The 11,558-nt window shown below is 43.4% G+C and overlaps 1 protein-coding gene across 1 annotated transcript in view; it reads right to left on the bottom strand.

Annotated features, from left to right (window-relative positions):
• Positions 1 to 545: 545 nt before the first annotated feature.
• Positions 546 to 11,558, bottom strand: part of LOC115143955 (3'-5' exoribonuclease HELZ2-like) — a 53,364-nt gene continuing 42,351 nt past the window's right edge. Inside the window, exons 14-20 of the mRNA XM_029684459.2 lie at positions 11,195 to 11,323; positions 6,927 to 7,119; positions 4,333 to 4,476; positions 3,764 to 3,973; positions 3,512 to 3,668; positions 3,204 to 3,371; positions 546 to 2,909 (exon numbers count right to left, since the gene is read on the bottom strand). Of these exons, the coding sequence (XP_029540319.1) occupies positions 2,794 to 2,909; positions 3,204 to 3,371; positions 3,512 to 3,668; positions 3,764 to 3,973; positions 4,333 to 4,476; positions 6,927 to 7,119; positions 11,195 to 11,323 (1,117 nt within the window). The 3' untranslated portion in view covers positions 546 to 2,793. The remainder of the gene's footprint in view (positions 2,910 to 3,203; positions 3,372 to 3,511; positions 3,669 to 3,763; positions 3,974 to 4,332; positions 4,477 to 6,926; positions 7,120 to 11,194; positions 11,324 to 11,558) is intronic.

Genomic DNA, 11,558 nt, shown 5'->3' with positions numbered 1-11,558 from the left:
TGTCCACCACAGCTGGAGGATGGCTTTGCAAGGAAATCTGGTTTTGTTTATCAGGAAGGGATTCACACACCAAAGTCATTATGCTTACATGCAAAACTGGCACAATAATAAAACCATAAAATATAAGAAATCGTGCCAATTTAACCAGTCTTTGTATTTAATGTATCCTCTGAAAAATGTAATTCCTTTTAACCCCCTAGAGTCGATGTCCTCACCCCCCGTGATAATCTAATTATCATAATAATAAAATAAAATCCTTAAATCTGTCAGTTCAAGACAGAGATATGTTTTGTGCATTGGATGCGTCTCAATCCACCACATCATCTGTGATGAAAGGTGACAGCTAGAGCAGTGTTTGTCAGACCAACAGACATTCTGAAAATCGTCTTTAGCGTCTGAATGGTTTGGCCTACTAACTACAGTGCCTTGCGAAAGTATTCGGCCCCCTTGAACTTTGCGACCTTTTGCCACATTTCAGGCTTCAAACATAAAGATATAAAACTGTATTTTTTTGTGAAGAATCAACAACAAGTGGGACACAATCATGAAGTGGAACGACATTTATTGGATATTTCAAACTTTTTTAACAAATCAAAAACTGAAAAATTGGGTACTGAATGTGTACCCTTCCTACCCAAAACCAACCACCATTAACCAATCAAAACAATACCAAGTTTACAGTAACCTAAACACACCCAGGCCTAATCTCCACAGGGTGTCACAGCATTTAAAGGCTTGTGTGGGGGATGAAACCAATGTAAATAAGACAGAATTCCTGAGAGGACCATAAAACCTTTTTGCATATAGTAATTGAGTTCACCCTATACAGATACAAGTAACCACAGAGATCATAAATGCATATAGATAGCATCAGAGTTTCAGATAGAAACCCTACATGGATACTATAGTATTATTCTATCACAGTCAATATTCAGTGGTCTGGATACTGTAACAGAGATATACATTTTGGCACCTCAGAGGGCGAAGTGCTGACTAGTCCTATGTTCCTTGACCATTTGCCATGCAGCTCCAGGTGTCAGAGAGCACATCAATTAGGGCCGAGTATACACCTGTAACAGCCAGCTGTTTTACAATATGCTAAAGCATGTACACACATTAAAGGTTACTTGTTGTATTGGACCTTAAAATAAGTTGAGATGCCAGAAGGAATTTGACCAGAAGAGGCTGGTGGGAGGAGCCATAGGAGAACATGCTCATTGTAATGGCTGGAATGAAATAAATGAAACGGTATCTAACACACCAAACATATGGAAACCACGTTTGACTCCGTTCCACCAATTCCATTCCAGACATTACAATGAGCCCGTCCTCCTATACCTCCTCCCACCAGCCTCCTCTGGTATATACGTATTCATGTTATTGTATGCTTATGTTCCGACTGGGTTGATGAAGTTGTACTGAATTGAAGGTACAACCTATTTTAGTCCCCATAGGAATAGTCATCAGAGTCCCACATTTCGGGGCCTCCCGGGTGGCGCAGTTGTTAAGGGCGCTGTACTGCAGCGCCAGCTGTGCCACCAGAGACTCTGGGTTCGCGCCCAGGCTCTGTCGTAACCGGCCGTGACCGGGAGGTCCATGGGGCGACGCACAATTGGCCTAGCGTCGTCTGGGTTAGGGAGGGTTTGGCCGGTAGGGATATCCTTGTCTTATCGCGCACCAGTGACTCCCTCTGGTCCAATTGGATTCCATTTCATCCATCCAGTTATGAGTGATGACATGCCAGAACATGATCACCTTGACTCACTGTAGTCATTATTAATCAGTAGTGGACCAATTCTCAGTGTGCTGGCCAAGGTCCAATCAGACTAATACCATGCCCCCTAGTCTACAATGCATACAATCACAATCTTCCCTCTAGCATACTATTTGTATATGACTGATTAGATTTGCATAAGTGTGGGGATTACTCAGATGACTATATATTAGTCTGTCAGTCAGTGATTCTTTGATATGGATATAATAAATGTATATAAGGTTAGTTTTAGACATGGCAAACAATATTCAGGTAAAGTCCTGTGAACAGAAAAAAAACTGCTTTATCACAAAAATAACAAAGCCATTTTTATGATCAGCTATTACTTTATTAAATGATTTAGATCAAAAAGAATCCAATCTTTACCATACTACATCTAATATAATCTATATCTAGTCTACACACTGGAATACACCTACAGCAGTCAGACTAGGATTATCTAATGCATAGTTCTTTTACTATGAAACCTATTTTATAGCGTAACATTTCAGTCAGATTTAAGCTTCATTTGGGAAAATACGATAATTTATATAAATGGAATGTGATACCTTGAAAAATGTGACCGAAAAGGTCTGCAGTAAAAAACAGTGTAGAAGAACACAGTTGAAATTAAATTGTAAAAGAGAATACAGCCATACGAATGTACAGTTGATTTAAAAATGTACACTATCGAGTACAGTTGATTTTAAAGATCACAGTATTTGATTCAACAAAAATATAAAACATTTCTCAAAAAATATAATTTGAACTTCAATGTAAATAATTGCAGAATAACATCTCACAGTTTAAACACCAAAACCAGACATTAAGAGCATAGGTAGTAATTAAAAAAGGAGACCATTGAATGACATTGAAAGGTCACATTAAAAATGACAGTGAGTGCAGTATTTAACTCATTTGACTCAACATTGAAACTCAAGCAACATCATAAATGTATCCTGAAAAAGTGATTTTTACTGTTCATTGTGCACCGAACTGGTGCCGAGACCACGTCGCTCAATGTAGACAGTGCTTACAGGCTATTTTGCTACTTTGCGCACAGAGATCTTTTTAGCTTCTGTGACAAAGTTCCTTGCCGTATAATGTTTGAGGAGTTGTCTCCAAGCGCCACTGCGGCTCAACAACTCCTGGTTACCTTTGAGAAGGGAAGAAAATAAATGAGTACAATGACACTGTAATGTCAGTGTTTCCCAACCCTGGTCCTCCAGTACCCCCAATAGTACTCATCTTTATTGTAAGCACACCTGATTCAACTTGTCAACTAATCATCAAGCCCTCAATGAGTTGAATGAGGTGTGTTTGTCCAGGGCTACAATGAAAAGGTGTTCTGTTGGGGGTACTGGAGGACCAGGGTTGGGAAACATTGGTTTAGATCATACTCGTTCCAGTGATCTTTAACATTTATCCCTTGAGGAAACATCTCTCTCACCGATAATGCACAGTCCCTCTTTGGCCCTGGTAATGCCCACGTTTATCTGGTTGGGGTCACGAACAAAGCCCACATGTTTGGACAGCCAGGCCCTGTCCGGCTCTGTCTCGATCTCCTTGCTGGGTAAGGAGCGCACAGTGGACAGGATGACATAGCGCCATTCACTTCCTGCATGGGAGACAAAGCAGCGTTGGTTATACCCAGGGCTAACCTAACCAGTTCAAAGTTCAAAAGGACAGTGGGGGACAACCATAGAATCACAATCAAGATGGAACTGAAGATAAAGTAAGAAAGAGTAAAATGATCACCTTGACTTTTTGTGATGGTGGTGACCGTGATTTCGTCCAGTTTCATTTTTCTCAGTTCTTTCTTAATTTCGGCCACCTGGGCATTGTAGGGAGATAGGATCGCCATACTCTGTTGTTTTACTTTGGATTCTGTCACCAGCTGCTCGGCGAGCCGAACCTGTAATAAACAAAAAGTTCATTTTGGAATCTCGGTGTACCAGTGGCATGGCAAGATTTGAGTGTTGGAGTTGAGAAAACCAAGAGCCTCCTTACCACTATGTCTCTCTCCTCCATATTCGCTTTGGAGTTTTCATTTCCTTTTTCTGTGCTCACAACCAGGCTGACCTCTTCTCCACTGACGTTGCCGAAAACAATGTGCACATGCTTGCCGTCAACCTGAAGGACACTATTTGGGCGATCCACGTCAGTCTTCAGTTTGCCTTCATAATACTCCTCTGATGGGAACTTGCATATATCTTCATGCTACAAAAAGATAGAAGTATTTGTATTTTCTCATTGGATATCAATCCATCTCTATCCGTATCTGTATAGTCAAAGGCACCGTAGCATTTTACCCTTGATCAACAATCATGAGATTTTATGATGTGAATTAAGAGTACCATTTTGAATGAATTCATGAAAGACTAAATATGACCCCCCTCTTAAATCAAATCACATTTCATTGGTCACATACACAAATTTAGCAGATGTTATTGCGGGTGTAGCGAAATGCTCGTGTTCCTAGCTCCAACAGTGCAGTAGTATCTAACAATTCACCACAATACACAAATCTAAAAGTAAAAGAATGTAATTAATAAATATAAATATGAAGACGATATTACCATTCTGTACTGGGTATCCAGCATCACTGTCTGGGACCGGCGTTCAAAGTAGCGCTCAAACAGAGACTTTGACATCCCCAACTTCCTCACAAGTTCATTCTTGATGATGGGACGCAGTTGTTTGTGGTCACCAAGCAACACAATCTTGGAAGTGGAAAGAGGTTATGTGGCCATCAAAACGATGACTTACATTGGCCATGGCATGCAGTTGATAAAACAGGGTTGCTGTTAAGCTTAGTTTAAAATAACATCTACTTTATTAGTCCATATGAGATGGAATTTTGTCTTCTGCCTTTTTTCCAACCGATCTGATATACATATACACTGAGAGTACAAAATATTAAGAACACCTTCTTAATATTGAGTTGCACCCCACCTTTGCCCTTAGAACAGCCTCAATTTGTCAGGGCATGGACTCTACAAGGTATCAAAAGTGTTCCACAGAAATGCTGGCCCATGTTTACTCCAGTGCTTCCCACAGTTGTGTCAAATTGGCTAGATGTCCTTTAGGTGATGAACCATTCTTGATACACACAGAAAACTGTTAAGCTTGAAAAAAAAACACAGCGTTGCAGTTCTTGACTCAAACCGTTGCGACTGGCACCTACTACCATACCCGTTCAAAGGCACTTAAATATTTAGTCTTGCCCAGTCACCCTCTGAATGGCACACATACACCATCCATGTCTCAATTGTCTCAAGGCTTAAAAATCCTTCTTTAACCTGTCTCCTCCACTTCATCTACATCTAAGTGGATTTAACAGGTGACATCAATAAGGGATCATGGCTTTCACCTGGACTCACCTGGTCAGTCTTTGTCATGGAAAGAGCAGGTATTCTTAATGTTTTGTCCACTCAGTTTACACACACACACACACACATTAGGTTTGAGAAGCTGGAGCAGAGAGCAGTTGCAGTGCAGTGCCCAGTGAGCAGATAAGGGGGTTAAATTCCTTGCTCAAGGGAACATAGGGAGTAGGTAGCACCTGAGAAATTGATGCCAGCAACCCTCCAGTTGGGTTTACACTAGAATCTATAGCCACAGTCAAAATGTGCTTTTTGGTCTTTATTTAAGGTTAGCAGTGTGATTCTATAACAATGCACTGTTTCCATGTCCAAAATCAAGGGTTAGACAACATGACAAATGAAAATCTTACTGAGGAGCCCCACTGGGATGAACATTGTATGGCCCAGGCCTAAACAGTTGCTGCTGGATCGAACACCGATGGAAGACAAAGTCATTCTACTACATAATGAACAAGCAGCATCACAAACATAGGCCTATAACTGTTTTACCTTTATTTTAAACATGTACACACCATTCTATAAGGAAAGGTAACTAAATATTTATGGTATATATTTAAGCAATTGGCCATATGAAAAAAACAGAGATGTCTTATTGCTATTATAAACAGGTTACCAATGATATTAGAACAGTAAACAAGTCGTTTTGTGTCATACCGTTGGTACACTATATATACACAAGAGTATGTGGACACCCCTTCAAATGAGTGGATTAGGCTATTTCAGCCGCACCTGTTGCTTACCGGTGTATAAAATCAAGCACATCGCCATGCAATCTCCATAGACAAGCATTGGCAGTAGAATAGCCTTACTGAAGAGCTCAGTGACTTTCAACGTGGCAAAGTCACAGGATGCCACCTTTCCAACAAGTCAGTTCATAAAATGTATACCATGCTAGAGCTGCCCCGGTCAACTGTAAGTGCTCTTATTGTGAAGTGGAACCGTCTAGAAGCAACAACGGCTCAGATGCGAAGTGGTAGGCCACAAGCTCACAGAACGGGACCATTGAGTGCTGAAGTGAGTAAATGTCGTCGGCCCTTAGTTGCAACATTCACTATCGAGTTCCAAACTGCCTCGGGAAGCAATGTCAGCACAATAACTGTTAGTCGGGAGCTTTGTGAAATATGTTTACATGGCCGAGCAGCCGAACGAACACAAGCCTAAGATCAAATCAAATTCTATTGGTCACATACACATATTTAGCAGATGTTATTGTGGGTGTTGCGCAATGCCAACCATTGGCTGGAGTGGTGTAAAGCTCGCCGCCATTGGACTCTGGAGCAGTGGAAACACGTTCTCTGGAGTGATGAATCACACTTCACCATTTGGCAGTCCGATGGATGAATTTGGGTTTGGCGGATGCCAGGAGAACTATCTGCCCCAATGCATAGTGCCAACTGTAAAGTTTGGTGGAGGAGGAATAATGGTCTGGGGTTGTTGTTCATGGTTTGGGCTAGGCCCCTCAGTTCCAGACTGGAGGCTTTTATAGCAGCAAAGGGTGGACCAACTTATTAATGCCCATGATTTTGGAATGAGATGTTTGACAAGCAGGTGTCCACATACTTTTGGTCATGTAGTGTATATTGTCTCTTATAAACTGGGTGGTTCGAGACATGAATGCTGAAAGCTGTATACCACGGGTAAGACAAAGCATAGATTTTTACTGTTCTAATTACGTTGGTAACCAGTTTATAATAGCAACAAGGTACCTCGGAGGTTTGTGCTATACGGCCATATACCACACCTCCTCGGGCCTTATTGCTGAATTATATTACCTTATATTAACTTACCTTTTCTGGTTTGTTGCTGACCAATGGGATGAGGGCCTGAGGTTCCGTTGCCATAGCACATTCATCAATAAGGATCTGGCGTGCACTGACTGTTTTAATCAGGTTAGGGGTGGAGGCTGCTGTGCAGGTGCACAGAATGACATCGTGTCTCTGCAGCTCATACACACGAGCTTTATTCAGAAGCTTTTTGTAGCTAGAAGAAAAACAAAAAAAACAATGTATATACAGTGCATTCGTAAAGTATTCAGACTGCTTGACTTTTTTCACACTTTGTTACGTTACTGCATTATTCTAAAATGTATTCAATTGTTTTTTCCCCTCATCAATCTACACACAACACCCCATAATGACGAAGCAAAAACAGTTTTTAGAAATGTTTGCTAATTTATAAAAAACTGAAATATCACATTTACATAAGAATTCAGACCCTTTACTCAGTACTTAGTTGAAGCACCTTTGGCAATGATTACAGCCTAGAGTATTCTTGGGTATGACGCTACAAGCTTGGCACACCTGTATCTGTGGAGTTTCTCACATTCTTCTCTGCAGATCCTCTCAAGCTCTGTCAAGTTGGATGGGGAGCGTTGCTGCACAGCTATTTTCAGGTCTTTCCAGAGATGTTAGATTGGGTTCATGTCCGGGCTCTGGCTGGGCCGCTCAAGGACATTCAGAGACTTGTCCCGCAACCACTCCTGCGTTGTCTTGGCTGTGTGCTTAGGGTCATTGTCATGTTGTTTCCCCCTACTATGTTATTGACTTGTTTATTGTTTACTCCATGTGTAGCTCTGTGTTGTTGTCTGTTCACACTGCTTTGCTTTATCTTGGCCAGATCGCAGTTGCAAATGAGAACTTGTTCTCAACCAGCCTACCTTGTTAAATAAAGGTGAAATAAAACATTTAATGTTGGAAGGTGAACCTTTGCCCCAGTCTGAGGTGCTGAGGTCTCTGGGGAAGGTTTTCATCAAGGATCTCTTTGTACTTTGCTCCGTTCATCTTTCCCTCGATCTTGACTAGTCTCCCAGTCCGTCACTGAAACACATCCCCGCAGCAGAATGTTGCGGAACAGGGCTCCGGGCAGCCGAGGCGGAAATGGAGGAAAACTCGCCTCCCTGCGGACCTGGCATCCTTTCACTCCCTCCTCTCTACATTTTCCTCTTCTGTCTCTGCTGCTAAAGCCACTTTCTACCACTCTAAATTCCAAGCATCTGCCTCTAACCCTAGGAAGCTCTTTGCCACCTTCTCCTCCCTCCTGAATCCCCCCTCCTCCCTCTCTGCAGATGACTTCGTCAACCATTTTGAAAAGAAGGTCGACGACATCCGATCCTCGTTTGCTAAGTCAAACGACACCGCTGGTTCTGCTCACACTGCCCTACCCTGTGCTCTGACCTCTTTCTCCCCTCTCTCTCCAGATGAAATCTCGCGTCTTGTGACGGCCGGCCGCCCAACAACCTGCCCGCTTGACCCTATCCCCTCCTCTGTTCTCCAGACCATTTCCGGAGACCTTCTCCCTTACCTCACCTCGCTCATCAACTCATCCCTGACCGCTGGCTACGTCCCTTCCGTCTTCAAGAGAGCGAGAGTTGCACCCCTTCTGAAAAAACCTACACTCGATCCCTCCGATGTCAACAACTACAGACCAGTATCCCTTCTTTCTTTTCTCTCCAAAACTCTTGAACGTGCCGTCCTTGGCCAGCTCTCCCGCTATCTCTCTCAGAATGACCTTCTTGATCCAAATCAGTCAGGTTTCAAGACTAGTCATTCAACTGAGACTGCTCTTCTCTGTATCACGGAGGCGCTCCGCACTGCTAAAGCTAACTCTCTCTCCTCTGCTCTCATCCTTCTAGACCTATCGGCTGCCTTCGATACTGTGAACCATCAGATCCTCCTCTCCACCCTCTCCGAGTTGGGCATCTCCGGCGCGGCCCACGCTTGGATTGCGTCCTACCTGACAGGTCGCTCCTACCAGGTGGCGTGGCGAGAATCTGTCTCCTCACCACGTGCTCTCACCACTGGTGTCCCCAGGGCTCTGTTCTAGGCCCTCTCCTATTCTCGCTATACACCAAGTCACTTGGCTCTGTCATAACCTCACATGGTCTCTCCTATCATTGCTATGCAGACGACACACAATTAATCTTCTCCTTTCCCCCTTCTGACGACCAGGTGGCGAATCGCATCTCTGCATGTCTGGCAGACATATCAGTGTGGATGACGGATCATCACCTCAAGCTGAACCTCGGCAAGACGGAGCTGCTCTTCCTCCCGGGAAGGACTGCCCGTTCTATGATCTCGCCATCACGGTTGACAACTCCATTGTGTCCTCCTCCCAGAGCGCTAAGAACCTTGGCGTGATCCTGGACAACACCCTGTCGTTCTCAAATAACATCAAGGCGGTGGCCCGTTCCTGTAGGTTCATGCTCTACAACATCCGCAGAGTACGACCCTGCCTCACACAGGAAGCGGCGCAGGTCCTAATCCAGGCACTTGTCATCTCCCGTCTGGATTACTGCAACTCGCTGTTGGCTGGGCTCCTGCCTGTGCCATTAAACCCTACAGCTCATCCAGAACGCCGCAGCCCGTCTGGTGTTCAACCTTCCCAAGTTCTCTCACGTCACCCCGCTCCTCCGCTCTCTCCACTGGCTTCCAGTTGAAGCTCGCATCCGCTACAAGACCATGGTGCTTGCCTACGGAGCTGTGAGGGGAACGGCACCTCAGTACCTCCAGGCTCTGATCAGGCCCTACACCCAAACAAGGGCACTGCGTTCATCCACCTCTGGCCTGCCCGCCTCCCTACCACTGAGGAAGTACAGTTCCCGCTCAGCCCAGTCAAAACTGTTCGCTGCTCTGGCCCCCCAATGGTGGAACAAACTCCCTCACGACGCCAGGACAGCGGAGTCAATCACCACCTTCCGGAGACACCTGAAACCCCACCTCTTTAAGGAATACCTAGGATAGGATAAAGTAATCCTTCTCACCCCCTTAAAAGATTTAGATGCACTATTGTAAAGTGGCAGTTCCACTGGATGTCGTAAGGTGAACGCACCAATTTGTAAGTCGCTCTGGATAAGAGCGTCTGCTAAATGACTTAAATGTAAATGTTCCACCACCGTGCTTTATTGTAGTTATGGTGCCTGGTTTCCTCCAGATGTGACGCTGGGCATTCAGGCCAAAGAGTTCAATCTGGGTTTCATCAGACCACATGGTCATGGTCTGTGATTCCTTTAGGTGCCTTTCAGCAAACTACAAGCGGGCCTTTTACTGAAGAGTGGCTTCCGCCTTGCCACTCTATCATAAAGGCCTGATTAGTGGAGTTCTGCAGAGATGGTTGTCCTGGAAGGTTCTCCCATCCCGACAGAGGAACTCTGGAGCTCTGTCAGAGTGACCATCGGGTTCTTGTTCACCTCCCTGACCAAGGCCCTTCTCCCCCGATTCCTCAGTTTGGCAGGGTGGCCAGCTATAGGGAGAGACTTGGTGATTCCAAACTTCTTCCGTTTAAAAATGGAGGCCACTGTGTTCTTGGGGACCTCCAATGCTGCATAAATGTTTTGGTACCCTTCCCCAGATCTGTGCCTCGACACAATCCTGTCTCGGAGCTCTACAGACAGTTCCTTCGACCTCATCGTTTTGTTTTTGCTCTGACATGCACTGTCAACTGTGGAACCTTATTTAGACTGCTGTGTGCCTTACCAAATCATGTCCAATCAATTGAATTTACTACAGGTGGACTCCAATCAAGTTGTAGAAACATCTCAAGGATGATCAATGGAAACAGGATGCACCTGAGCTCAATTTCAAGTCTCATAACAAAAGGTCTGAATACTTATGTAAATAAGGTATTTCATTTTATATATATTTTTTTTTACAGTTGCTAAAAATAAAAAATAAACGGTTTTCACTTTTTCATTATGGGGTATTTATTGTGTGTAGATTGATGAGGGGGAAAAACAATTAACATTTTTTTTCCCGAATAAGGCTGTAACGTAACAAAATGTGGAAAAAGTCATGGGGTCTGAATACTTTCCGAATGCACTGACTAATTTATTAGACTAATTCAAAGAAATTAGAATGTACTGTATATTACAAGGGAATACTGTAGTACATATTACCAATTCTATCAGATGTAGGTTATAAGAATGTACTGTACATTACAAGAGAATACATTTTACCTACATAATACATATTACCAATTCTATCAGATGTAGGTTTCACAGAAAATTCAATAAGAATGTACTGTATATTACAAGGGAAAACTGTAATACATCTTTACTCACTCCTCAACTTCTTCGTCTGTCAGCTCCTCTCCCTCCTCTCTGGCTAGGTTTATTCTGCGGTCAAACTCTTGTATTTCCCCGGAATGCGGATTTTGTTCTTCCCGTATGCGATGATGCAAGGTAATAGCTCTGAAAATGGTACATAGTGTGAGATCCAAATTCATTAACGATTGCAGGAAACATTTGACAAAAAACATGTTGACACCGGTCAGACAAATGATGAAGCCAGCACTACGACCAGGTTATCAAAGACAACTGAGATGGTTTCCCTGAAAAAGTAAACAATTTCATTTTTTTCTTCAGTTGAGTCGATATTGGAAAATGACCCGAAACAACTAAAAAGCTGAATGACTTTTTACAGTGC

Source organism: Oncorhynchus nerka, linkage group LG2 (assembly GCF_034236695.1).
Source record: "Oncorhynchus nerka isolate Pitt River linkage group LG2, Oner_Uvic_2.0, whole genome shotgun sequence".
NCBI classification, from domain to species: domain Eukaryota; kingdom Metazoa; phylum Chordata; class Actinopteri; order Salmoniformes; family Salmonidae; genus Oncorhynchus; species Oncorhynchus nerka.
This window is presented reverse-complemented; position numbering and strand designations above follow the sequence as displayed.